The sequence below is a fragment of the Musa acuminata genome, chromosome BXJ1-4, assembly GCF_036884655.1.
Source record: "Musa acuminata AAA Group cultivar baxijiao chromosome BXJ1-4, Cavendish_Baxijiao_AAA, whole genome shotgun sequence".
NCBI lineage: Eukaryota > Viridiplantae > Streptophyta > Magnoliopsida > Zingiberales > Musaceae > Musa > Musa acuminata.
The window spans coordinates 5,279,581-5,306,166 of record NC_088330.1 but is presented as its reverse complement, the minus strand read 5'-3'; the positions used below and the strand labels follow the sequence as shown (position 1 = coordinate 5,306,166).

The 26,586-nt window shown below is 40.7% G+C and overlaps 4 protein-coding genes across 5 annotated transcripts; 1 reads left to right on the top strand and 3 right to left on the bottom strand.

The window, feature by feature from the left end:
- The first annotated feature begins 1,224 nt into the window (after window positions 1-1,224).
- On the top strand, window positions 1,225-7,384 carry LOC135585895 (BEL1-like homeodomain protein 6). 2 transcript variants are annotated; one of them, XM_065160065.1, is made up of 6 exons: window positions 1,225-1,398; window positions 1,486-2,543; window positions 3,786-4,884; window positions 5,401-5,777; window positions 5,854-5,932; window positions 6,528-7,384. In XM_065160065.1, the coding sequence occupies exons 3-6, from the start codon at window positions 3,958-3,960 to the stop codon at window positions 6,924-6,926; spliced, it is 1,782 nt and encodes a 593-aa protein (XP_065016137.1). In that variant the 5' UTR covers window positions 1,225-1,398; window positions 1,486-2,543; window positions 3,786-3,957; the 3' UTR covers window positions 6,927-7,384. The 2 variants fall into 2 exon arrangements, with proteins under 2 accessions (XP_065016137.1, XP_018681042.2); XM_018825497.2 differs by lacking the exon at window positions 1,225-1,398 and having other exon boundaries at window positions 5,872-5,932.
- A 1,363-nt stretch (window positions 7,385-8,747) lies between these two features.
- LOC135643281 (beta-galactosidase 5-like) lies at window positions 8,748-15,833 on the bottom strand. Its single transcript, XM_065160049.1, has 19 exons — window positions 15,438-15,833; window positions 15,254-15,349; window positions 15,049-15,161; window positions 14,875-14,941; window positions 14,616-14,708; window positions 14,293-14,436; window positions 13,532-13,620; window positions 13,165-13,270; window positions 12,967-13,054; window positions 12,362-12,480; window positions 12,089-12,253; window positions 11,686-11,864; window positions 11,401-11,510; window positions 11,200-11,309; window positions 11,000-11,110; window positions 10,798-10,911; window positions 10,510-10,715; window positions 9,707-10,043; window positions 8,748-9,253 (listed from the first exon to the last, which is right to left on the bottom strand). Exons 1-19 carry the CDS (start codon window positions 15,588-15,590, stop codon window positions 9,122-9,124), a joined length of 2,532 nt encoding a protein of 843 aa, XP_065016121.1. The 5' UTR covers window positions 15,591-15,833; the 3' UTR covers window positions 8,748-9,121.
- A 1,856-nt stretch (window positions 15,834-17,689) lies between these two features.
- Window positions 17,690-21,174, bottom strand: LOC135586622 (vacuolar cation/proton exchanger 1a-like). Its single transcript, XM_065160055.1, has 12 exons — window positions 20,662-21,174; window positions 20,474-20,541; window positions 19,991-20,019; window positions 19,671-19,867; window positions 19,360-19,578; window positions 19,146-19,280; window positions 18,869-18,985; window positions 18,729-18,782; window positions 18,517-18,633; window positions 18,310-18,400; window positions 18,145-18,213; window positions 17,690-18,055 (listed from the first exon to the last, which is right to left on the bottom strand). The coding sequence occupies exons 1-11, from the start codon at window positions 20,950-20,952 to the stop codon at window positions 18,149-18,151; spliced, it is 1,383 nt and encodes a 460-aa protein (XP_065016127.1). The 5' UTR covers window positions 20,953-21,174; the 3' UTR covers window positions 17,690-18,055; window positions 18,145-18,148.
- Window positions 21,175-22,863: 1,689 nt separating this feature from the next.
- On the bottom strand, window positions 22,864-26,237 carry LOC103980777 (IQ domain-containing protein IQM2-like). The gene is made up of 10 exons (XM_018824489.2): window positions 26,099-26,237; window positions 25,231-25,755; window positions 25,022-25,136; window positions 24,861-24,926; window positions 24,674-24,762; window positions 24,485-24,575; window positions 24,252-24,398; window positions 24,063-24,155; window positions 23,874-23,975; window positions 22,864-23,710 (listed from the first exon to the last, which is right to left on the bottom strand). The coding sequence occupies exons 2-10, from the start codon at window positions 25,665-25,667 to the stop codon at window positions 22,994-22,996; spliced, it is 1,857 nt and encodes a 618-aa protein (XP_018680034.2). The 5' UTR covers window positions 25,668-25,755; window positions 26,099-26,237; the 3' UTR covers window positions 22,864-22,993.
- Between the last annotated feature and the right edge of the window lie 349 nt (window positions 26,238-26,586).

Genomic DNA, 26,586 nt, shown 5'->3' with positions numbered 1-26,586 from the left:
GTTCCATGTCTGGCCTCAGCCAGCAAACGCGGTCGTCGGCTTCTCATGGGCTTCTGTTGTAGCGGCCCGCATTTGGCGAGGCAATGCGCGGGGCAAGAGAGCTGGACCGTGGCTGGAACAGGATACGAAATCCCATCCCAGCAAATACTCTCATTATTTATATATAATTATTTATCTTTTATTTACTTTTAGTTATACCACTAATTATAGTCATCTTATCTCTCGTTCTCTAATATTATATTCTATAAAGCTCATATTTTCCAACACTCATCTCAATATTCTCATATCAATCATATGTTTTTTTTTTGTCACTTATTATATCTGACATCCTTAACCAATATATGGAGTCTCAGGTTTCAAGATGCTACTCTCTAAGCTTCAAAATTAGGTTTTACATGCTGAACAACAAATTCCTCTTATTAGTCTGTTTGTTTGACAATTGAATTCTCCAATGTTTGTTCCAATGCCACTTGTGGTGCCTTGGCTTTCATTTGACAAGTATATGCATCATGTGATATGGTCATTTCTGAGTCCTCTACTGTTCCTAGTAGTGGTGAGAAGTTCTTGCCTTTGTATCAAGATTGACCATCTGTTATGTGGGTGTGGATGTCTCATTACTAACTTCTTTTAGATTATTCACATACCTGTGGAGAACAACCTTCCCAGTTCCTCCAGTGCAGGGTGAGGAACTCTCAAGAGTCATCATCTTCAATGAAGCATTTCCCCAGTTCATTAATGCATGGGAACAATTATTACATGTTTCTGGTTTTGCTTTTCTGATGGATCAGCTGAAATCAGAATGAACCAGTTACAACTCCAGCAGTAGGCCAATGACATTACTTCTTGAGGTAACTTGTGTTCATGCAAAGAGATCATGACAGCCCAAATCTTTATGGTGGCTTATTTGAAGTGCTTGTTATATGCAAGGATTGTGCTTAAATATTATGGTACAATTTCCCAAAAAAACAGCTAACTCATATGTTTGGATTCATGCAATGTTTTATAGTAGATTACCTTTATGGAGAATTCAATGCATGCAATGATTAGGTACATAAGAAAACTAATCTTCAAGGACTGTAGGCCACAATTCTATGCAGTACACCTCAACCAACAAGGTAGATGTTTTCTGATGTGAATTGTTAATTCTCAATTGTTAAAAGAGTCTGAAGTAATCAATCAGAACATATTTTTATGCTGTAAGGACAACATTAAGATTTGTCTTATGGGCAATTTTTATGTAGGAGGCATGCTTCTATTCAACTTGCTGGACAGAGACAAATGGAGAACAACAAATCTGCACATTGATTGCCTTTGAGTCGCCAATTGATTCTGTCAATCCTTTACTATAAAAACTCTCATTCTTCTCTTCAACAATATCTTAAGCTACAGCTTGATGAGGTGGTGGTTGTTTGATTATGCCTTTTCTTCTGTTCTGACTACTAATCCATTTTGTCTCATCCATAATTCTTTTCCCATTTGCTGTAGTTTATGTTGAGACTTTCTGAGACAAATCTCCTGCTTTCTGTTCATGTTACAGTCCATGGTTAAATTAATACCCACTTGTTCTGAAATGTTCTTGTTAAGTTCATGTGACACTCACAAGATACAAAGCTGGCCAATCATCATGAGACAGCTTGCCATTTCATCATCTAATGCTGCCAGTGATGAGCTGCCAGAATTGAATACTAAAATACTAATGGGGCAGGCAGATGCAGCCGGCAAGCAAAGAGATATGCTGAGCAACCAATGACATAGTTGATTAAATGGAAGCTGAGGAGGGAGTGCTTTGTCATCAACACATGTCACAACCCATACAGGCAACAAAGGCAAGCATTGATTGCCAAGCTTTTGGTGGGGAGCCCCACAAGCTTGGCAATCAACCTAATAATGGTGTCAATTATTCTAGGTCAGGGAGTGACACACCATTTACCGGAAGAGAGGGTTAGAGGAGAGCAGCTCTGTGATTCTATGTGGTCTGGGCTGTGAGATGTCCGCATCTTCTCCATGCTTGGGAACACAGGATACTGAGGGGAAAGAAGAATGAAAACAGTTTGAGATTAAAGAGGTGGGCAAATTGGTGTTTGAGAGATTAAGAGGACGTTTAGGTCTACCAACTGGTGGTTAGGAGATAGAACACCTTAAAAATCCTCATCACCGACTCCCAAGAAGCCATTGGGAAAGAACCTCCTTTGAGGACTCGCGGGTTAGGAAAAAGAGCAAGATAGGGTAATCTCGCGTGCAAGATGGGATTTTGAGGTCTTGTGATGGTAGTTTGATATGAGAAAGAGAGGGGGGATGTTTAAACTGGTCGTCAATTTGATAGTAGCAATTGAAGATGGCGATATAGGTGACGAGATGGTATAGAAAAGATGCATCATGAGGGCAGAAGAACAAAGGGGGAAGCTTTGCGTCTTTTGAATTGAGGACTTGGGATTCTTCTTGGTCGGTCGGCTTCGGCTTCATGCTTTCTTCTTCCCCATGAGGAACGCAGACAGCAGCGGCTGTCGCCCTTCCCCTCTTCCTTTGACCCTTCTCTATCTCAGGTACTGGGCTTTGATATTACTTGTCTCCCTTGTTTCTTTATCTCCCTGTCTATTTCTTTCTTGTTTCGATGAGGACTACAAAGCAGCATCAGCACCATTTCAACTATCTTTCCTATCTCTCTCTTTCCGTCTCTATCTACCTGTCTACTTTTTTTGTTCGAGAATTTTATATGGTGGGTTCAACAAGCTTTTGGGATGATTCTCTTCCTATACAAAAAGTTCTTTTTTGAGGAACCCATCTCCTCTATTGCAAGTTTGAGTAGCTTGTGCAACAGAACTCTTTATCTGATTTATTTGCTCTTAGATATTCTACTTCTCCTTCTTCTATCTGATAAGTCTTCTCATATTCTTTGCTCCCTCTTTATCAAATTCTGATTTTTGGCTTAAAGTGTCTTTTTTTTTTATGATGCTCTTTTCGTTGCTCGATTCTGTAAATTCTGCAATTTTGACATTTTTGGAATGTTGGCTGCGGTAAAAGGTATGGTCCATGGAGTTTTTGATGGTGAATTTTTGGGTTATAGGTGATTCTAGGATCGAAGTCCTTTTGCTCACAGATACAATGAGGGTTTTTAGAGGACGATTCTTTGGGTTCTTTCCAAGGTTTTCTGCCTCTTATTTTTCCTTTATTTAGTTGTTCTTTTAGTTCAAAGAGCTCAGAGTTTAAACTGAATTTGTATAATATTTTTTTAATAGCTGCCTAACCTTGTGGACATCGTGCAAGCATGTAGCCTTTCTGAAAGAAACCCGGTTTAGTTTATCGTTTGTCCCGATTGAGTTAGCTTTGAGAGTTTATTTATTCCGTGATTGTTGATTTGGAAGAAATTCTGGCAGGGCATCTCTGGCTACTCCTGTCAATTAATTTAAACAAATTCTGAGCTCCATCTGTTTATCCATTCTATTCATCTAGTTTGATCTCTGTTTGTTCTTTTTTAGTTTGATTTATGTGCAACCCTCCAGATTGTATGTGATTAACTTCTCACAAAACATTGCTTTCAGTCTGATGAATTGAAAAGGCTAACAAAATATAGATGATCAGCACATACAGAAATTACTTTCTGTAGAAAATATAGTTCTTTTGTTGTGATCATTAGTTGTTTGTTTTTATTGTCGTCATGACATATTTCATTTTAGAATGCAGTTATTTGATCATGCTTGTTCTATGATTTATTGATTATTTTCCGTGTTTGAAGTTGGTCTTTGTTCAGTTCTTCATTTGGTTTAATTTCTTTTCTTTATTTTCAGGACTGTTGCAGCATAATTCATTTCTTCTGAAGGAGCATGAACTTTCTGCAGAGGAGTTCCTTCAGATTCCCATGACTAAGGCAGTTACTATTTTGTAGCCGAAATATTGCACTGATCCGTCATACTGTCATTTCTGAAGATCTTGCCCTGTTTAAGATCAAGGAATATAAAAATGTCTACTTTCTGTTCACTATCTAGTGACCAAAGTGGAACCTCTCCAGATCTTGGCCTGAGGGATCCAGGGCACGCTTCATATTCTGAATCACCAGGTCCTGGCAACATGATGTACCTTAGCTTCTTGAATTCTGGTCCGTATAGAGATGCAGTAGCTGGCAGTGCTCAAACCCATCAGAATCACATTGAACTTCCTGTTGCCACCACCATCATTTCACCAGACTTGACTACAGGGAGTTCTGATATGGTCCCCTCGTGTCTTGGCAACCATGCTAATAATGCTTGGAAGAATGGAAGAAGTGAGATGTTATTTATGCAGACAGATAGAGGTTCCATAATTGGAACAGATGATTTACTTCATGCTGCTGATGCTCAGACGAGTCTGCAGACACAGCTTAGCATCATACATGGACTAAGCTTATCATTGCAACACTCAAATGTTACACTGCAAAATCAAGGTTTATCACTTAGCCTTAGCACACAGATGCCAGTTCCTTCAATTCAGTATCCATCTACTAGCTCAAATATCCCCTTCTTTGATTCTAATCAGTCAACTTCTGGAAATGTTGGTCCATTCAGGGAGGAACACTTTCAAACCACAAATTTTCATGATAATGCCTCCCCTAATGGACTAACAAGTCTTACAAGGTTGATTCCAAATTCTAAATATCTTCGGGCAGCACAAGAATTACTTGACGAAGTTGTTAATGTCAGAAAGGCTTTGAAGCAAAAAACAGATAAAAGCCAAAGTCTTCCTACTTCTGCTGGTACTATTACATTTAAGGATGGTAGTGGAGGATCAAAAAATGAAGGGCTGATTTCAAACCCTCAAGAGGCCACTGTTAATTGGTCTAGTGGGCTCTCACCTCTTGTAAAGCAGGACCTTCAAAACAAGGTCTCAAATCTATTGGGGATGTTGGATGAGGTACACACTATTTTCTGACCTCCTCTTCCTATTTTGTTAATGTTTTCTAATCTTTGTTGTCAATTAGAATTTCATTAAGTTTAGGATGATTGTAAGAAGGTTAATTTTAAGTTAGTTAATGTCCTCTAATATAGGATAACTGTAAGAATGTTAATTTTAAGTTAAAAAATTATCAAAGCCAGTTTAGTTAGATTTTATCATCATCAAAGCCAATTTAAGTTGGGAAGCCATCATTGACTAAAGCTCATGGGAAGATATCTGGATGCTTGAATCAGAGGCTGAGTTCATTGTGTGTTTGATGCTAAAATTGGTTTCAATTGTAGTATTAGCTTAGTTTTAGCTAAAAAATATTCAGATAAGAGTTTTAAAGAGGCTTGGACTTGTTGGGTGGAACAATGCTAACAATTACAGTATTATGCAAATTGTATTGATGAGATCTGCTTTTGTAGTGTGATCTAATTCATTGTCTTTCTTCTTTGATTAACCTGTATTTCATTTGTTTCTTTTTCCTTGCAGATTGATAGAAGATATAAACAGTATTACCATCAGATGCAGATAATAGTGTCATATTTTGATGCAATAGCCGGTTGTGGAACTGCTAAACCATACACTGCACTTGCCTTTCAAACTATTTCTTGTCATTTTCGCTGCTTGAGAGATGCCATCAATGGTCAAATTCAAGCTACAAGGAAAAATCTTGGAGAGGCAGACAACTCAAGTAGCAAGAGTGGTTTGTTATCTCGCCTTCGAAACATAGACCAGAAATTAAGGCAGCAGAGTGCCTTGCAGCAATTTGGTACAATGCAACAGCATACCTGGAGGCCACAGAGGGGTTTACCTGAGTCATCTGTCTCAATTCTTCGCGCTTGGCTGTTTGAGCACTTCCTTCATCCGTAAGCTCAACTACCTTTTCTTTCATGTGGTTCTTTTATATACAGAATGAATGCTTTTGAATACTGATGGATACAGGATAATACGTTTTGCCAGCTACCCGAAGGAATCTGAGAAGCTAATACTTGCAAGACAGACAGGCTTGTCAAGAAGTCAGGTATACCTACTTGATTTAGGTTTTTAACTTTTGCTAGGGAGCCATCGTGTTCTTTTGATGTTGCTCCCTTTAGTGCTAATGATGAGAGGAACATACACTGCTTAAATGGCAATCATAACTACAGTATTTTTTTTTTTTTCACCCAAAAGTCTCCATTGTGATCCCTTTTCTTGTCTCATAGCTTCTCTTTCATCTCTTACATAGTCTCATGTCCACATTTTACCTCTCAACACTTTTATCAGGAAGGAATTGTGTCTAGGATCATAGCTGTGTTTGCTGCCCAATTGATTAGCTTATTTTTTGTGCTCTAGAACAATGGACTGGTAGCAAGTCCTGTGTCAAGCATGAATTTTTTTTTTTTCATTTGTAAATGTAGTTTGGACATCAATACAGTTATTCATGATTCCACTTGCTACCCTTATAAAAAATATATATACCACATTTTAATGGTATTTATTATAATATAAAAGGCAATTCAAATTCATATAATAATTACACATCAGGCTGCATCTGAGAGAAAAGGCAGCCCCGGTGCATAAACTTTGAAAGCAATGTAAGTGTTTGTTTTTTTGTGCCTTGATTACCTTTCGTTCAGGTTACAAACTGGTTCATAAATGCACGTGTTCGCCTTTGGAAGCCTATGATCGAAGACATGTACAAAGAAGAGATTGGTGATACTGAGATTGACTCAAACTCTTCAGAAAATCCACCAAAACTTAAAGAAGACTTTCAATCGTCTGAAGATCATGAAGACTTGCAAACGTATGGAACTGGACGATACCAAACAGGCCAGATAATCGACTCCTCAAGACCCATTACCATGAATGTTGCTGAAGCAGCTGCCACTTTTCAGCATGAAGCATCTGCACAAGATTCCTATAAATATCTGAAGGCTAATGAACAAAGGCCAATTGGAGAAGATTCCAGCTTCTTACAAGATGTTATTGGCCACCCGGACGGGAAAGGTAGGTTTTTGGCTTATCAGATGGCTTAGTTAGGTTGATTTGGATGTGGCATGGTGTGCCTCACACGGGGGCTGCAGCATTGTGATGTCGGCCTTCCTATATCAGACAATCAGCACAGCTTTCTCACAGTGAAAGGGAACAATGTTTTCGGCACAAATTCTCCTTCTGGGCGCTGATTACAATTATGCGAACATGGGGGATCGGCGACACCTGTATGGTCAACACATTTGCTGCATGTTTTTGTCACAACAGTTGCTATTTAAGTCTTGGAACCTGAATAATTTGTCCTGAGATGCCTTCTAGGCATTGTTGCAATCTTATATAAGAGAGTGTGTTTAGTATGGTAAACAATGTAACATAAATAGGTGGTTATCTGGTGGGATTATAGGGTAGCACATTGTACAGATAGAAGCATATTTTTGTGTAATATGAGACAAAGAACATGTAAAATTTCTTCCAAATTAACTATAATGAGCGGTGTATACTATTTGGATGGTTTTCAAGGCCAAGAAACATGGGGGAAGTGTGGTACCCTATTCAAATGAATCTTGTTTCTTATTTGGCACCACTTCACGCTTTGAAAAGAGAACTTAATCTGGCTCTTACATGTAATTACATGACTCTGAGATCATCTTTCTTGGTTATCACTCAGACTGTAATTACAAGACTTCCTCATCCTTTTTTTTTAAAGTGATTCTTCTGATTATCCGAAGATACATAACTGTAAAAACCACAATTGGGATATCATAGGCACTGCTAGTAAATGAATTTTGCAAAATCTAACAATTTAACATCAAGCAGCTGCAGCAGTGATTCAGCATTCACTGAAATCTTGTTTTCTATGAACAGCATAATTCTTCTGTATAAAGAAATTTATCATGGGCAGTACATTTCACCCATTAATTGCACATAATTTTAATAATTTAAGGTCAATATGAAAGGAAAATTTCATTCACTTCAACATTTGTTTCCTATATTCTACAAATAAACAAATAAGTACAATATCCTTTTTTTTTTTCCCACAAGCTAAATGAACACAATAAATAAGCTAAATTACTCAGGCAACACTTTCATGTGAGCCTGCAGTCTATGGCAGTAGAATCCATCATATCTTTACAGGTTCAAGACAAGCCAAGCCTTCAGTTCCCAGTGGAGAAGGGAACACTGGGAAAAGGTTCAATCAATGTCACATTGCTTTACAAGACGAGACATCCAACAAGAACAGCTTGAACAAGATCACAGGGGAGACAACATCACCAGTTTTGTTTTGTTTCTTTTCCTTGGCCAGTTTGGTCCATCCCATTGTGCAGTGGATTCAGGTGGGACAAGATCCAACATCACTGTTCATGATCCCTGTGGCTTGTCCTTGTTATGGAGCATGAGCTTGGCTAAAGAAATACCATACACTATGCAGATCTATCAATACTATCCTTTCCTCTTTTTTTTTTTCTCCTTGACTATACTGTAACACCTGCACAGTTCTTGCAAACACCATGCCATGCTGAAGAGCAAGAATGCTGCATTAGGAACTTGGGTTAGAGATTGCATATACACAGCTTCAGTTTGGAAACCTCAACAACTTACATCAACACAATTTAAGCATGTTTTTTTCTGCTATGGCTCTCAAATGCCAAGTTCCTTGTCTATGTCATCCAGGAAATGGAAAAGAAAATGGAGAACTATTTCAGATGACACCTTCCTTCAATAACAGAAGAAGAAGAAGAAGAAGAAGAAGGCAATCAAGCAGTAGAATTCTTTGGATTTCCACTTGTTCTCTATTCTGGCACCAACTTATGATGTCATCCAGGAAGAGGAAATGAAAAAGAAAAAGAATGGCAGCAGACAGCATGTTAGAAATGTCAGAGCATTAGAATCAACCACTTGATACAACCATTTTTTGATGACACCATCCTGCAATAACAGAAGAAAAAGGAACAAGATGAAAGCAATTAAGTAGTGGTTTTCTTTTGCTTTCCTCTTGATCTTCATTCTGGCACCAACTTCTGATAATATGATGGTGGACCAGAGAATGTCTCAGAATTCAAATAGAGAAGTTGGTAGAACAAATGCACTAACTACAGACTAACTTTTCCCTCTACATGTAACTGCCACACAAGACAAGCTACCTTTGATCGACTTGAGAACTTTACAGTTATGCCAAATCTTTTCCTGTCATTCTTTCAAAGCAGCAAAAGAAGTTTCCTATGATTGTGCTTTCTGGAGCTCAAGATGTCGGCTGAGCAGCTGAAGAACATATGGCTTCCACTGCAACTCTTTTCATGACATTTCGACATGGGTCCCCGCCGAAGATGTTTTGGGAGATGGCAACCATGCATTTCTCCTTTCCAATGCACATCTGTTCAGATAGAACAAGGATTCAAATTTCACTTCTCATACAGAAAGAAAAAAGAAAAAGAATAATTCATCCATTTGACTATACATTCAAAAATGTAAAGTAGATGCATGTTACAGGTATATGCAAGGCATGATGAGTATATAGAGATAGCTACTTTCTATTGGTCTATCTTGTCTTCCATATAAACTATATGATATGAGTGCAAGGCCTTCCACATTCCCTGTGTAAGGCAACTAATGCACCCTCAACATCTGCTACGATCGCACTTTAATAGGTCACATTCATAGCACACCTTGGCCATCCCAAATTTCATGCATTTTCGTATAGTTTATTGCATGCTTATTGTATGAGGAACTTCCAAAAAATCTGATCTTATAGGGTACAATATTAATAAACAAAAATAGATATGCTTATCGAAAGGCAGCAAGATAAAAGAGAAGTGTGGTGGTTAACCTTCTCCAGGATGGTGTGAGAATTTGGTGAATGGCATGCTCCCTGTTGAAAATTTCCACAAGTTCCAATCGGTGTCCCGTAGCTAGCAAATTTGATGGCAGATATAAATTGTCCTTGTGCACATCGCAGGTGAACCTTTGGCTTGTGGTGCTCTTCAGGCCGGCCATAATTCTCAATGTGCCAATTCTTTATCGTGGGATGCCATTCAGAAACATCAGCACAAACACTAGAAACAGATCTCTTCGCTAACGAGATCTTTGTCGCATCACCTCCAAGCTCTTCAAATACTACCAGTAGATTTCTGGTCGGCTGCAACCAGGAACGTGGTACATGATACCTGAATATCCAACAATTAGATCCTACATTTCAATGAAAAATAAGAATGTTACACTATTTCCAAAATTTATCAGCACAATATCCAACTTGTGTTCCACTAACCACAAGATAATGGTAACATATCTTTTATTCCTTGAATGTCTGCTATATCAGTCATTAGTTAAGTAGATACACTTAAATTTTCAGACACAGTCATAGCCATGAGTGTTTCTTTGCGTGTCACAATTATCATCGGTACTCCTAATTGATTAAGATGTCACGACGTCGCCTAACGACACAAAATACTTTTCATTTTTTGTATAACCATAGAAGAGGAATTCAACCGTATGAATCCCTTCTCTCTGATTTTTTTAAAAGTAAATATATTGCTTAAGTTGGGTTAATACTAATATAAAAGAGTTGCAGGAAACATATAATTAAAACTTGCAGATACAACAGAAAAGGAATAACTCTCATGCTGAAGTTACCATCGTTGGGTTGGCTGGCCACAACCACTCTGACACTTGGGTGATCGGTATGTCCCCCTATAACTGCATGAGTTGCAGTATTCACTTGGGGCATATGCAGTCCAGTATCTTCCAATACTTTGTCCATTTATCCACACATGTCCCTTCCCCATGCTACCCATATCCAAAGCCAATGGATCATTCCCATCAGGAGCATCAAAATATGCCTGAAAAGAAAAGTCTAGTGGCTAAGTCTTAGATTCTGAAAGAATATAGCATTACAGACCAGAGTCAGGTCTGTGCACCTACCCTATACCATGTTAATGGCTGTTGATTTTGAGCTACTAATGAACCTTGCATCCATTCAACAGAAGAAGCACCTTCCAAAGAGTTTAGGTTCATAGCTTCTCCTTTTAGACCAAGCTGCAAAAATGAGAAAAGATTTTGTCACTTCTGCTGCACAGAGAACTTGTACATTGTAAAGAAAACCATAGTTAGCAGAGCAAAGAACCTGATATGACCATTTCTGCCATGTTAAATCTTTACTTCCTTCATCAAGCCCATGTAGCACAACAGGACCCAGTACTCCAGTACTCCACAACTCATAATGCACCCCGGCGTTCTTTGCCCCGATAATAGCAGCAGAGATTTAGAAAGTTTACTACGTAATTCAATTCAGACTAATGAAAAAAAAAGATAAAAGTAACTCACCGGCAATCCAACTGCCACACTCAACAGTGCAATTCTATTAGTTCCAGCACGAAGATTGACATTCCCGGAAAATTTGATCCTCCTATCTTCCCTGCTCCCATAAGCAGAACCTGCCAAGACATAAGTAAAATTAGTCTCTTGCTGAATGAAGAATCACCTATTTATGAAGACATACAAAAAGAAAATGGATATGCTATATACCTGACAACTGTCCATTAACAAAAATATGAAGTGCATGACCAGCTGACTCGACCATGAGGACAGGACGCTTTCTGCCTCGTAAAAATCCTTCAGCTGGGCTGACATCAACACTACAAAAAAGATAGTAGAGTCCACATTATTTAGTATATGAAGCATTGTTTTAGTAATCAAACAGTAATCTCAATATTAACCAAGACATGTCAATGTTTTGAGAAAGTCTTAACATCAGATAGTTTAGATCTATTTCATGATTAAATTGAGACAAGAAGTTGGTCAAAGTCACACCTAGTTATGTACCACAGGTAGTCACTTGTATCCCTTGTAACATTTATCTGCTCTAACAGCCCAGTTGTGGTAATCAATGAATTTTCTTCCAATGAAGCAACCTCCTCATCATACCTCTCCCACATGAGTGACTGAACATTAATAGGATACATTTGCATTTGAGATGTTTGAACACCAACCTGCAGATAAACACAGACACAAAAAGAAACTTTATTCTCAGAAACAGTAACGAAGGAATTGACTATTCTATGGTACTTACTGGAATAATAAGAATAACTATTGATGATTTAACTAAAATGAAAATATTAGCTGAAACTACGATATCTGTTTAAAGATAATATCTTTAGGAGAATCTAGAAATATTTAATGTAAGAGTTGGAAAAATTAAATAAAAACAATTTACCTTTGCAGTGTTGAATACTACATTTCTGCAGTCAGGTAAAATGCTGATTGACCAAGGTGGTATGTTGTAGTGCATGTTATTGAACATTACCCTGGCAAAGGAATTTGGGTTGTGATTTGAAAGGAAAGCTGCACAACCTCCAGATTGGGAGCTGAAAACATGAGCCTAAAAATTGAATAACACAGTCAATCCAAATTGAGGATTCATGTGGGCCTTCAAAGAAATGGAAGTGATAAACATATTTAACTATTATGCAAAAAGAAGCCTGCACACCTGTTGGAGGCTTCCCAAAGAAATAACTGTTGGATCAGCCGAAACTAGAGCTCGTTCGCACAACTTAATTGCCCTGTGAAGCTCTTTTAGATGTCCATATTTTGGTTCTCTGACTAATCCTGCCAGTTCGACACACACAAAATTTGAACAATAATTCTAATCCAAGTGACGAGAAATAAATTCATTCTAGTTCTGTAGTAAAACATGCTTTAGTTTCATGATTAGCTGATTGATAATTAATGGAAATATGCACTTTTTATTTCAAATTCCAGATAACTGAAAGTTAGAATCTTTCAGCTGATAAATAACATGAGCGTTAGTTTTAATCCACTCTGTTCCTCTTAACTACATAGTGTTCATTAGAGCAAAATATGCCAGGAACTATCAACCTAACAACTAACATGAGTGTGGAAGGTGTATTTATATACTTTTCCCATGTATGTACAAACTATAGAAGAGGACCAAGAGAGAAATACACAGAGAGGGAGGGAAGAGTAGAGAGAACATGCGACATAATAATGAAAGAAAAGGAAATTAAAGCCAAATATTTCTGTCAAGACTGACAACTCTAGAAAAGGAAAAGAAAATTTATTTTTCCTCTTTACCATATTCGTCAATCGGAGCATCATAATCATAGCTGGTTGTAATGAAGGGACCTCCAGCTGTACGCCCGAAATTAGTTCCTCCATGGTACTTTAGTGAGTAAGCAAAGGAAAGAAAATATCAGTTAAAGTATTCTTTGGGAAGACTTAGAATCATCATGATGAAAAGACAATTTTGTGATATGAGTATATTGATCTAACCATGTAATAATTGATAAATGAGCCACCCTTCTGTATAAAGCGTGCCACAGCGAATGCGAGGTCTTCGACTGGTCGGTGATGGATAGTGCCTCCAAATTCTGTAAACCTATAGTCGCAACAACGAGAGAAGAAAATTCTTGCAATTAGCTCCTAAGGTTACATGTTTTAAAATAAAATCTAACTTAATAAATATAACTGTATTTTCTCAAGAAGACAATTATAATTAAGTACAAATATTCTTTGACACCTGTGTACCATTGATGTCCGAACACCTAAATATTGTCACTAGACCACGATGCAAAGTTCTAATGTAACATGCGCAAAAAATAAAACCTCAGCTGAAAACTATGACTGCAGAGCGACTTACCAGCCACTCCAAGCTTCAGTCCACATTGTAGGCTTATATGGCTTGTTAGGAGTAAAAGAATCACAGTAGAAGCCATTGCATGCATTAATCTGTTTCCAAGAGTAAATAAAGTGTCTTCTCAGGAAAAATATTGAGAACATATGCTATCAATAATACAAATATGTTTTAACAGAAATGGTCATGCAAAGAAAAAACAATCACGTCGACTTGCATCAGTTTAGAAAACTCTTATCCTTTTTACATTTGAGTGCAGTGATTAACAATGCTAGATGAAAAGAGTAATACTAATCAATTTCTGTAGTAGAAATGTATATTTTCCTTAAATTAAAATTATGAAGACATAAGGAAGTTCAAATTTAATCACAATTGCAGAAACTTAGTATATTAGATAAGACGACATGAAATTGCTTCTAAATCATAGACTTAATTAGTTCAAAAAAGTGGCACTATTAAAGTCCATCAATGCTCGGTATAGGCAAAGTATAGAAGCCTAAATCTTATTTCATTGACAGTATATATCTTAATTTTTAAAGTAAAACCACATGTAGTATATATCAAGTGGAAATGTAGCAAAGTAAATTAGAATCAAAACATTAAAAATATAAAATATACCATCCAAGTCAGAAGAAAAATAAAATGTTTGCTATTAATATATGCAACAAACGACACAGCACCTGCACCTCACTACCATCACACAAACAAGAAGAAAAAGATAAAGAAAAAAGAGAGTAATGAGTGTATAACAAAAATGATTCTCCTACCACTGGATCAGGAGCATCATCCTCCTTGCACATAACCCATGGTACACCAGTTTTCAATCCAACAGCCATTTCCGCAGCCCAGTTCACATATGAATGACCAGCAGAACCAAATGCCTTACTTTCAGGCCCATACTCATTCTCAATCTGGATCCATTGATCCAAAGATCAGCAAATGGAAACAAAAGAATCAGTTCAACATTCTATTTATCGTAGTCTCGCAATAAAAAAAAGGCATATCGAGCATAACTTGACATTAGGCTATCACAACATGAATACGCAAATAAGAGCACCAATAATCCATTTGGTTAACAACAAGAACATGCCTGTGAAAGGATGATTGGACCACCCTGTGAACCAAAAAGTGATTCACTCTTCATCATTTGAACAATCTTTTGGGTGAAACCTTGCATGGCCATCTGCAATAGAACACATTTTTGTAAACTACGAAATGGAAACCATTTAAGGCATACCCTCTATAAGATTTAGTGAATCGAAAGTGCGTAAACTCTACGGAAGGAAATTGTAAACCTTCTGTTCCTTGCATCAACACAAGGAAAAGCAATAAGAGGTTAAGGAATGGACCTTGAAAGGCTCATTGTCAGTTCTGAAGCTGATTCCCGGCACATATTTCAACCAAACTGGAAATCCTCTAAAAAAACAGAGAAAGCAAACAACGAGGAAGAAGTAAGAAAAAAAACACAAATCATTTACACGAAATGTCTAAGAACGAATGTTAGAGAAGTTGGAGACATATACCCAAAATTCCACTCGGCACAGACATAAGGGCCAATTCGAAGGTGGACATACAGGCCCACCTTCTGCACTGTCTTAATAAACCTCACCAAATCATACCTTCCCTCAAAATTGTACTGCTCAAAAACCCAGAAACACGTAGTGAGTCCTACTGCAAATCATAGCACAACAAAGGAACTAAAATTGAAGAAATGTGCAGGTGAAATACAGTGCCAGGTGAAGGCTCATGTCCATTCCAGAAGACATAGGTTTGTATGACATCCAGACCACCATCCTTAGCTTTCTGAATAAGTCCTTCCCACATCTAACACACCAAATGGAAATCCACATCACAATGCCAACAGAAAATCTAAAAGAAAGATCTGATATACTATTTATTTAGAGATATATACTTCTGGGGTACTCCTGGGGTAGTGAATGGAGCCAGAGATGAGGATCCTCCTCTGCCCATCGATGATGATGGCCTTCCTGTCATAGGTGACACCACTGTATGCCACAGGAAGAAGGAAAAGCAGCAGCAGCAGCAGTGAGCTCTGGACTATCATTCTCCACTCTCTCAAATCTCACACTATTCTCCCACCACTCCCACTCCCACTCCCACTCCCACTCTATTTTCTCCGTTGCAGAGGGGAGGAGGAATGTAACAGGCGGAGGAAGACAGGGGATGAGTCCAAAGGAGGGTTGAATGGCTGTGGGATGCTCCTCTTAAACTGCCAAAGGATCCATGTGCAGCGTTTGGATACACCATGCAGTGAGCTCGGAAGCGATCAGAGGGACTCAGAACGATGGCTACTATTATACTGAGAAACACAGGTGTGTGGCACGTCTCCTGTACCTCCTCACACACAACCGCCAAAAGTGCAGCTCTACCATGCCGACCCCTTTTCCATGACGCATACATTACTACTCCCCCTTCTTTACCTCCATGCACGGTGAAGGTTGGGGTTGACGGTACAAGTGGCGTTGGTTTTTGTCATGGCTCTTGCAACGACTCCTGTGATCACTGTCCGACATTCTTGAATGACTATTACCTCTGGAATTGTGGAGGAAGAGGAAGCTGTGATGTTGACTCAGTAAAATCCTGCGGTAAATTAGTGACCCTCTTATATAGGAAGTGATCTATGCCTCGAACGCATAGCAACGTTTTGGTTCCCGAGAACATGAGAGGGAACAAAATAAATGTCCGTTTTCAATTGTTTTGACAGCAGAAAATTTGCCCAAAAAATAGAAGTAATTTCTAATTATTTAGAAATTCTCACAAAAGTGATTTCTAATTAGATTTTTCTTGGGAGTTTTTTTACTCTTTTACAGTCCATGTTAGAAGGTTCCCAAAACAAAACAAATCTCTCCGGTCACCCCGTGACTAACGAACGAGCGCAAACAAAAGCGACGACAGATGGATACTATTTAGATTTGATCGCCCCAAGAAAGAGATATAAAATGAGTTTTGGAATCCTAAGCTAAGGTTTTTTATTTCTTTGTTGCTTTGGCGAATTAAAATCTGACGATGTTTTTTGCGAATTGGATTGCAACCCAAGCAAGAACAACTCGATCTGATGTTGTTTTTTCTTGGAAACTGCTGTTCTTTAGATCCAAGAAACACGCGTGCAGATCCTTAAAATATTATATAGATATATATATATATATATTATATAGTAACCATTAATATTTAAGACTGATACGTCAGCAAGCAAGGGAGGATGCGTTGGCATTGATTGACGTACGAACCTCACGGGTCGCCCGCTGTGGACCCAACGCTTGCTATGAGTGACAGCACGCGCCCTACCAGATATCGTTTCCTCGTCGGTGGGTTCGTTGGGATTAGATGAGCCGGTCCTTGGCCCCAGTAGACTGCTGAGGGGCCCACGCGTCAGTGACACATGTATGTGGATCGCGTACGCTGTTGCTCATCTCGATACAATACTTTCGGTGGTACGCCCACCGACGCCATAATTGCCGCTGAGGCCAGACGAAAAGCGTCCCGGCATCCCCGGCGAAGATGGCTTTGGTAATGACTTTAGCTCTGTTGGGCGCTACGGTGGATGAGGGTTGTGCTTTTGGCATAGCGAATGCCGTGCTGCGCGGCGCAGATGGGGGATGAGGACGCGCGAGAACCTCTATTCTTGGAGCGGAACGGACTGCTATTGCCCGACCGGTGTTCGACGCTTTGTCGTAGTTTCTGCTGGTATACCGGTAAAAAGAATCGACACCGGACTCTCAAACGACGCTGGAATCGACGCAGTTGCAACTCAACTGGCCAATAACAAAGGGAGCACACCGAAGCCCCTTTTTCTCTTCCTTTGGTGGTGTTGATCGAAGTGGCGCAGTGACGACATTGAACAGTGATGGGTCAAAAGTAACAAAAAGAGTCAGGACGTGATGTTATATCCCTTCCTCTCTGCTTCTTTTTCTCTCTTTATGAGCCGTAAACTCAGGTTGGTGATGGCGTCGAAGTGGAAAGACTCAATAAGCACGGCAGCGGCAAAAATATGGGAACAAGAAGATGGATGATAAAAAGAAAAAGATAATGATATAAAAATGACAGTAATAATGATAATGATTCACGTCATCAAAAAATTATTTTTGGAGGAAAGATTCCATCAGCAGCAAGCTTCACAAACAGTCGTTCACACAGTTTTAAGGCTTTGCTTTAGAATCTACTATAATAAATTCTTATTGCATTGACAGGGGAACATCAATCTACTGACACTGAAAGAACTAATAAGCAAAAGGCAGGAGGAAACAACTGCAGAAGATAATTTACAGCGTGTGAGATATGAATCCAATATCACCATGGTCTTCCAGTTTTCTTACTCTTCAACAGCCTCTCATGGAAATGTTGGTATCATTGTTGCAACCCATCTTTGGCTCTCACCAGTAGGCCATCTCCAATGCTTCGGTTTAGCTCGAAAAACAATTCCTCCCAAACACAAACTGAATATAGTAGAATAAGGTTTTGATGCGCCAGTTCTTGAGCAGGAGCATGCTTTGGTTGATTCAGCAATACAGTCTGCGAGCAAGATCATAGTGTTGTGCATCAGTAGATGAAGAGAAATGTGGAAGTCAATAAATAATGCATGTAGGATATGGTAATCTTGCCTGTTCAGTAGGCCTTAGTGACTGCAGCTGTTGTGGTCAGACCACCAGCATCGATGCCGTTATTTTGATCTGTAATTCCATTCAGATCTGAATCCACATGCATTTTTTGATGCAACGAAGCTAAATTATGCAGCAAAAACAAGGGGTAAAATGAGTTACACTCACCAGTTTGGGAATCGAAGACAAAGAAGCATGCTCCAATTGCCAGGTAACAGAGCAGAGGAACAAGTCCCTTCAGGTAGTGTGAAGTTCCATCCTGTAGATTGCCATGACATCATAAACATTACTGTGCCAGAGAACAAATCATTCTTGACTGCAATGAATGTAGAGTTGCATATCTGAGGCAGATTCATTCAACATGACTATATATACCTGTAAAGTGAAGGTTATGACTAGTATTGCCATGATGAGTGAGCTCGTTTCTAACAGTTTAAGATCAAGATCCATCTTGATTCCCATTATCCAGGCCACGATTACACTCAGTGGAACCTAAAACATGTCGAACAACCTTGTTAGAGAATCATACTAACACCATGGACAGGAGGAGGTTTGCTGCGCCATGCAAGGCTACTTCAAATCCTTACCACGAACATGGAGATCTGGGTTGCTGAACCAAGGGAAACACCAAGAGTGATATCCTGCGACATCTCAACATTCACACACATCAGCTTCATTCAATTGGTGAAATCATGCGGAGGTACAGTATGAGGTTAGCAGCACTTGCCAGCTTGTTCTTGAATGCGAAAATGATGGCACCTGCATGCTCTGCTGCATTGCCAACTATCGGAAGCAAGATGATGCTGATAAAGCTCACCGATATACCCCATGAATCCGAAGCAGCCTGAGGAATTGAGAGACAACATGATCACCATGGCACTTGAATGAGAAACCTTAAGAGAAGACTAGAATCCAGAAACTCGTTGGATCATCTTAAGCTTCGTGTTTCTCCTAGTTGAGCATAATGGCTTCTTGAGTGATAGTTGAGGGATCAAAATGCATACCTCAATGGTGCCAACAACGTACTCGGATAGCAATGCGATCACCGCTGTCATCCCTACCAGCCATAACAATGCGCTTGCAAATCCGATGACTGGCTCATCTTCAGATACCACATCATCATCGTCATCGCCATCCTCCTGCTCGTATGAACTTGCAGAGGTAAGTCATATGACTTGCGTGAGAGGAAGTGAGTTTTCTATGTGATCGATGCCTCACCTCTTGTGACTCGAAGAGTTGGCGATGGGTCTTCAGCTGGAAGAAGAGGTAAGCAACGTAGGCGAGGAGCATTATCATGCTGCATGCTCTCGACAACGCCAGCGTTGGAGCTGCGTCCACTGCCTGCTCCCCGGTGTTCACGGCGTATCTGAACATCAACAGCAGGATGTGGCAAAGCGCGCCCAGCAGCAGAAGACCAGTGTTCACATCAGCTTGCTTCTGCAAAATGCATGGGCATGTGGTGAGAAGGATGAAAGGTAGTGTTGGAAAATACATGGCATAGAACGAAGGGTTTCGTCTTCACGGCTCACTCGATCATAGAGTTGCTCTTTGTGTAGGTTGGCGAGACCGCCGAGGAAGAGGGAGGAGCCGAGGACAAGCAATAGATTGGACAGGACGGATCCAACTAAAGAACACTTGACCACCTCGATCTTCCCTTGATGCAACGCGAATAGAGCTATGATAAGCTCGGTGGCGTTCCCACATGTTGCGTTCAATAGTCCACCCACTGTATCAGCAACACCAGATACAGTTATGACAGACCCAGGAGCAATTCAAAACCTTGCTACCACGCATAAGAAATGGCAAGCAGCTTCATGCAGAGGAACAACAAAGAGAAACATGTACGTACCAGTAGGACCAGTGTAGAATGCGATTTGTCTGTGATTCCAGAGCCAATCGACAAGAACAAGAAAACAAGAAAAGAATGTTATTTGAAGTCATGAATACCGATTAAAGAGACAGAAACAAGAAGAAAAGCAAAATGATATGTTGTTCAACTTGATCCATCTTAGTTATTACATATACAAGTCTTCATCATAGTTCTTCGAAATCTTAAGCTTAGTCACGTGTGGAGCATATACTTCAATAGTTTAGGTTAATAGTTCATGCTCAACACTGATACGTTTTGATGCAGCATTTCATTTGTTCTGTCTTCCACAGATCAGCCGAATGAATGCATAGCTACACAAGCTGTGTGCATTGCAGTTTTCATTGAGACAACATTATCGGCATCTGATGCCCATAGCAGAATGAATTGTTCGCTAAAGTATGCTCTTCCAAAAGTTAAAGTTTTCTTCCACTTTGTATTGGGTTGCATCAGAAATGAACTTACTCTGTGAGGAAGCTGACACGCTCAGCGAGAGGAGTGAGACCGAGCAAGCTCAATGCAAACAGCCACGCCTGTTACGAAAAGCGAAATGAGCTACGTTAACAGTTGCCATTTTAGTTCTCTCGTTCGTGCGATGATCAGTTGACAAAGCTAATTAACAGTATGCAGATGAGAAGAAAGAGAGCAATTACGCGTCCAAAGTGGTAGTAGTTGGCGACGATTGCGAGTGGGACGGCGGGGAACAGGACGAAGAGCTTCGTCCCGAGGAAGATCTCCTGCAGATTGGCGAGGAGGGCCCTCAGAGGGCTGCACCGGACCTTGGACACCAACGACAGGTCAGACTTCTTGCGCAGCGACGACGACGACATGTTGTGGGCGGTTCGGCCGTGCCCGTGGTGCACCTCCTTGCCCAGCCCCCCGCCTCCGCCTTTGAGGTTGCCAACCTCCATGATCCTCGCTGCCTCGTAGCACCTCGATGCCATGCTCGATGTATCAGCTACCGCTGCAACTTCTTCGTCCCTAACAGTACTCCGTACTCGACGCCGCACACCCTACTCCTCACTGCTACTTCTCCGAAGCTCCTTATATACAACCCGTACGGATGGGAATGGCAGAACTCATCGAAAACCTTGGCAAACTAATTATTCTCAACGTAACAAAATGCTCAGCTTCCTGGAAGCTTCGCGGGTTGTCGTTACCGGCATCAATCTAAGGCTACAATTATATGTAATCAGACAAAACGCAGAACCCGTGGTCGTGGTGTGGAGTGGCTTACCTCAAGTAATATGCTTCTGCTATTTGTGTTATTGCCTCTATCATCGGATTACTTGGGTAGGGAAGGACAGAGACACCGCCTCACATGGCTCCACTGTCGACACCCGCTTGGAGTAAATGTAGGCCTTCGATCATTGCAGGTACAGTAATCACGATTTAGTAGTTTATGGCGAGAAGTGAAACAAATCCACCATTGCGTGTGATGTTAGAGGAACATATGCTTATTAGATTATATATTAATGTAGATTGAAATCCCACACAAGCTTCTGCACACCAGCAATCATGCGATGCATCATTCGAGGCTGTCATAAGCCGATTCAGCAGGCCACATGGACACCATGTGAGAGTAGCTATAAGCTGAGGAGGACGAGTGAGACACTCATCGACCGGATAGTGAAGGAGAGAAGCTTCCCTGAAGCTTCCTCCACAAACATACAAAAAGCCGGTTTTAATCCTTTCTGAGAAAAGGAAGGAACAACAAGAGGAGGAGACGATGAGAGCAAGATTTATACGCATCTCAAACTCCGTATTTCCCTCCTCGAGCCCGCTGTATATATCAGGAAAAGGACGGCTGCTACAAACAAGCCGCTACACTACAGTCTGTCTTTGCTGATAGCGATGGTGGAAGGTTGGAGGAAGTTTCCTGAGCCTCCCCAACGCCTCCTCTGCCTCAGAGTCAGAATGCGGCGAGGGCACTTCAAGTACCGGAGGACGTACGTGAGGTCGCTGCCATGCACGCATGTGGACGAGAGCTCACTACGGACTTACCATTCGCCACAGAGCAGAGACGAGGTTGAAGTAATAGCACTGGAACAGCTTGCGGTCCAATGATGCTTGAAACTCATCAAGAGATGGGATTCATGCTTAATGCAAGCAACGCAATAGGATCCATCTGCGTGCATTAGGGAGAACAGAGGCATTCCCTGTCGTCTCATGAGATTTCAAGAACAAATCTTACGACGAAGAAGCTGATCACAGCAGCCACTTCAATAACACGGGAAATCTCAGCTTTTGTTGTCAGTGCTTTGTTACTCATGCAAAAAGGCTCCACCATGGCAACTCGATTCCCGATGTACAGTGTACTTTCAATCTGATCTGACTTGAAATCACGTATAAATGTTCGTATTCCAGTTGGTTTGAAATTACGTTTGACAATGGTTCGAATAGGAACATTGGAATCTAAATCGAGTTTGAATTTTTTAACCAGTTAGCCGGGATCAGGTTTGGCGTTTGACGTTTGACTTTGGGAGGAGGGTAGCAGTACTGCTACGGTTGTACTGACTTGCTGTCATGTATACTTGACGTCCTCGTACAAGTCAACCCACCTTTGATCAATGGTGGTATCTTCTTCCTCGTCCGGCTTCACACTACCATGCCGTCAGGGGACGAAATGGACCGAGCTGGACCGGCCCATTACACCTTCAACTAGGCCTTCCTTCCATGTATCTGAGGCCCAACTTGCTCTCGTCAACCTACTTGTGATGTCTGAAGCAAATGGAGGGAAATGGTGAATCGGTCAGCATTGAGACCTTTATTATCTAACTAAGATGTGTACCATAAACAACTTTAAACAAATTCCTTTACAATTGTGGTAGTGAATTTTGTTGATCCATCAAAACTTTGATGCAGTTTCAGTGAGAAAGTTCTCTACAAGATCTACAAAACAAATGAATCGAATACACTTTCTACAATACAATTGAGTACGCATATATATATATACACACACACAGGTCGAAGGGATTGGCTTCTTCATCTACCATTGCCAGGTTTGTGTGGTTGCTGCTGAAGCACCTTAAGCACAGATGCTTCCTGAGTTGTTGGACATTTTAGGATCCATGGCGAAGCAAATCTGAACATTTCAGGAATTCTTGGTGACAGATTTACTTGCTCCAAAGCTCGGAATTGAAGTTCCGAAGGGTAGTCCCGCACACACCCGATTCGAGGCCCTGCACCTGTTGTCCACTTGAAAGAGAGCTGTTTCCCCAGCTGATACGATCGAATGGCTTTCTTTGTATTCATCCTTCGGAGTATCGATTCCGATGGCACGAAGGCTTCTTCATCCTCTTCTTGCTCCTCGAGAAAGAGATTGCTTTTCCGGAACATGTAGTGTTTCTTCGAATTATCTGAACTAGTACTGTTTTCGTGAACCTCATCTTCGCTCTCTTCATTGTCTTCGGCAATTATTTGCTTGCGGAATTTGTGGTGGAGCTGCATGTCAATTGATGATTCTGATTTGTCTTCTCCTCCTAATTTCAAATCAGCAAGAGAACAACCGAGGTTCACTTCTTGAAATGCCTCGAATGAAGAGGTGCCTGAGGCCATATCGGTCGTTGTTCCCCTGGAAAGACGAGATAAATCTACTCGGTGTTCAGTTTCCATGGAGACATTTCTTTCAGCCAAGTTCAGTTCGGAGTGGCTGTTTTTGAGACTACTGCAGGGTTCATCGTCCTCTTCGGTAGGACTTCTCTGTATAAAACAGACAGAGAGTTCAGCCTTGTACTTTCATTCATCTGGCTCCAAATTATAAGTTTATGCTAGTCACAATTGCGCTTTATGTACACTAATTATATGGAATATGATCGGTATTACTAATGTCAGAGTCAAAGATCAGACAAGTGGCTTTGCTCACCTTAACATCAGTGAGATCGACACTATTTTCCTCGAGAAAGCTCATGAGTTCCTGGAAGTTCTCTTCTGTTGGGCGATAGTGCCCGCTGTGAGGCCACACAGCCTGAAAGATCACCAAGGAATAAGTGAACCGAGTTGAATATAATTTCCAGGAAATTCATATCACTCTTCTCGGTATTATTTTGTTTACCTTTAGAACTCCATCTTCTACAACTAATCGGCCAGCAGCAGAAGTAGCTCCTCCGGCAAGAAAACTAGAGTGCTGAAATTTGCCTTTTCTCTTCTGCAATTTTCAGAGCATGATATTAGTCAATCCACATGGAACAACGATATGATTTTGTGGTTCTTACAGGATACAAAAAAGTAGAAAAAAAATCACCTGACCAACATATAATTTCTTTGATGTGCTTAACACAAAAATCCACTTAGCATCTTTTTGGCCATTGGATGTGTCCAGAAGTTGCCTGCTCTGCCTGTACATGAATTTGCCGTCCTCCACTATGACTTCATATGCTTCCCTCTCTTTCTGGAAATCAAGACAACATGCGTTCATATACATACAAGTTGTATGATACAACTAATCTTGTTCTGTAGAACTGCTGAGGTGCTTACCGGGCCAAGATACTTGATGCACTGTTGTTGAAGTTTTGAACGAGTGCATCGTTCTTCGAGGTTGACCTCCTTTCCTTCTCCGACATCAAGCCTGATGATCCAAGTGGTGCTATAAGGCAAATGTTCTGATGTCTATTTCTGAGTTTATCTATTAAAAATGACTAAAAAGATTGGGCTGAACAAGCTAACCAGTAGAAGAAGGGTTGCATGCTATCGCATTGAAGCCAACGATCATAGTAGAATTGAAGATTGTGACCATAACGATGCCGAGGATCAATCTGTGCATTTATTAAAACAGCATAAAAAGGCAAAATATGTCAGTAACAGGGAAAATTTGCAGAGAACAGAAGAAACTTGTGTGGACAGTGAGACTCACAGCCTCCAGCCAATGCTGCAAAGCAAGTTTCTGAGCGTTCTCATCCTTTGATAAGCCCTTTCCAACCTATGAAGCAAGAATTGGAAGCTTAATGTTGAACACTCAGAAATGTTCCTTCTATGCCACGAATCATCGACGGTAATCGTTAAAGGAATAGATACCTTTGCAGCCCTGATCGTCGCCCTGGACCACCGTGACATTGCTGATTCTGGTTTCTCAATGTCGAAGAAAGACACAGAGCTTTGCTTGAGCAGTGCAAAATCCAACAACTTCCACCTAAATTACACACAATCGCACATATTAGTCGTCTCCAATATAATCAAAGGTAAGTGCTATCCTCGAAGGACAAACAAACCAGTGGAGGGTATACCAGTGCTGCTCGACAAGTACGGCACAGTCTGCAAGCTGTCGTCTTGTCCGAAAGCTTTTGTACACCTTCTGTAACTTTACGGCAGCTTCATGCTTCGGGTTGTCAGGCCTAATCGAGGTTGATTCTCGGGACCTCTTCACCAAAGAAGTAAACTTCAAACCTTCAAGATCATCAGACTTTGTGGAGTTATCCGGCTCAAGGGCAGGACTCTTTGTCGAGATTTTTGGTTCCAAGTGGAAAGATCCTTTTATCAGTGACTTAGCTAGGCCAAAAGCCTCGAGGATGGCAGGCAAACAGTAGTCTCGGCCATTGAAACCGATGGACTGCAGAGTCGATCTCACATTGTCACCTAAACCGATAGATCTATTAAGGACAGCTTCCAAGCTATCATTTATAGAATCATAGGCTGCTCCTGGGCATGAAATTGCGATGCCCATGTTAACCTCAGATCGAAGAGCTTCTATATCACGAGAATCTTCGAAACGAACAGAGTTGCCGATGCAGCAATGAGATGTAGATCTCAGCCTGCAGGAAAGGAATCAAGGAGTTAAAACCAGCAGGCTTTGCTGCCAAACAATGAACCACCGATTGCTTGCACACAAAGGCATTATGAAATGATCCAAATAACGCCTAAATCTTCGGGACATGATCCGACTAGCTCATTCAGAATGGAATGCATTTCCCCCTTGAAATGACCAAATGGGTTCCTACTATGAATCCCAAAGCTCCAAGGAGTGAGAATGACTCGAACAAAAAAGACACACTAACTCAGGAACATTGACAAAGGTGCATTCCATCCATCTCAAAACATGCTAACATCAACAACAAGAGAAGAAGGATCAGAACGGTCGAAGGAAATAAGCCTCACCTGAGCCTCCTCTGCCTGCAGGATCACCCAACAGGTTACAACGGACCGAGAGAGTGGATGAGAGAGAGGAAGAGAAAGAACAAGATGGTTTCTTTGGGTTGTTCCAAAAATAAGGTACTCTCAGAGAGTGATTTCCTCCTCTGTTTATTTTGCTTTGGGAGCTGAGCCTGATCGGAGATGGGATTTAAATAGGGAGAGGGAGAGGCGGAGGTGAAGGTGGAGCAGTCCTTAATTTCCAGCCACGTGTTCCTACGGAGCCACCAGCAGATACGGTACGGTAATATGAAGCGGCAAAAGGCGACCTTTTTCTACATGACTCTGTGGAACGACTCCTGCGTCCTTTCCTTCCCCCGAAAGAAACGTTGTTGACCAAGAAAGATCCATGCGTGCAACTCCATGGTGATTGCGAGCTCACAATTCTCATCAAGGAACAGTGTCAAACGATCGTCGAGCCCTCTCGTTATCCGCCAACCAATCAAGATTTCCAA

What these genes read in the sequence shown, in the direction of transcription:
- LOC135585895 (XM_065160065.1), top strand. Translation starts at nt 3,958, where the DNA reads ATGTCTACTTTCTGTTCACTATCTAGTGACCAAAGTGGAACCTCTCCA. An exon ending in TATTGGGGATGTTGGATGAG is followed by an intron (nt 4,885 to 5,400) that starts GTACACACTATT and finishes TTTTCCTTGCAG; the next exon opens with ATTGATAGAAGATATAAACA. An exon ending in TTTGAGCACTTCCTTCATCC is followed by an intron (nt 5,778 to 5,853) that starts GTAAGCTCAACT and finishes TGATGGATACAG; the next exon opens with GATAATACGTTTTGCCAGCT.
- LOC135643281 (XM_065160049.1), bottom strand. Translation starts at nt 15,590, where the DNA reads ATGATAGTCCAGAGCTCACTGCTGCTGCTGCTGCTTTTCCTTCTTCCT. An exon ending in ACCCCAGGAGTACCCCAGAA is followed by an intron (nt 15,350 to 15,437) that starts GTATATATCTCT and finishes TTGGTGTGTTAG; the next exon opens with ATGTGGGAAGGACTTATTCA. An exon ending in GGCAGAAATGGTCATATCAG is followed by an intron (nt 10,912 to 10,999) that starts GTTCTTTGCTCT and finishes TCATTTTTGCAG; the next exon opens with CTTGGTCTAAAAGGAGAAGC.
- LOC135586622 (XM_065160055.1), bottom strand. Translation starts at nt 20,952, where the DNA reads ATGGCATCGAGGTGCTACGAGGCAGCGAGGATCATGGAGGTTGGCAAC. An exon ending in CGTGTCAGCTTCCTCACAGA is followed by an intron (nt 20,020 to 20,473) that starts GTAAGTTCATTT and finishes CTGGAATCACAG; the next exon opens with ACAAATCGCATTCTACACTG. An exon ending in ACGTTGTTGGCACCATTGAG is followed by an intron (nt 18,986 to 19,145) that starts GTATGCATTTTG and finishes TCAATTCCTCAG; the next exon opens with GCTGCTTCGGATTCATGGGG.
- LOC103980777 (XM_018824489.2), bottom strand. Translation starts at nt 25,667, where the DNA reads ATGGGCATCGCAATTTCATGCCCAGGAGCAGCCTATGATTCTATAAAT. An exon ending in ATGCAACCCTTCTTCTACTG is followed by an intron (nt 24,576 to 24,673) that starts GTTAGCTTGTTC and finishes TTGGATCATCAG; the next exon opens with GCTTGATGTCGGAGAAGGAA. An exon ending in GCATCAAGTATCTTGGCCCG is followed by an intron (nt 24,399 to 24,484) that starts GTAAGCACCTCA and finishes CTTGATTTCCAG; the next exon opens with AAAGAGAGGGAAGCATATGA.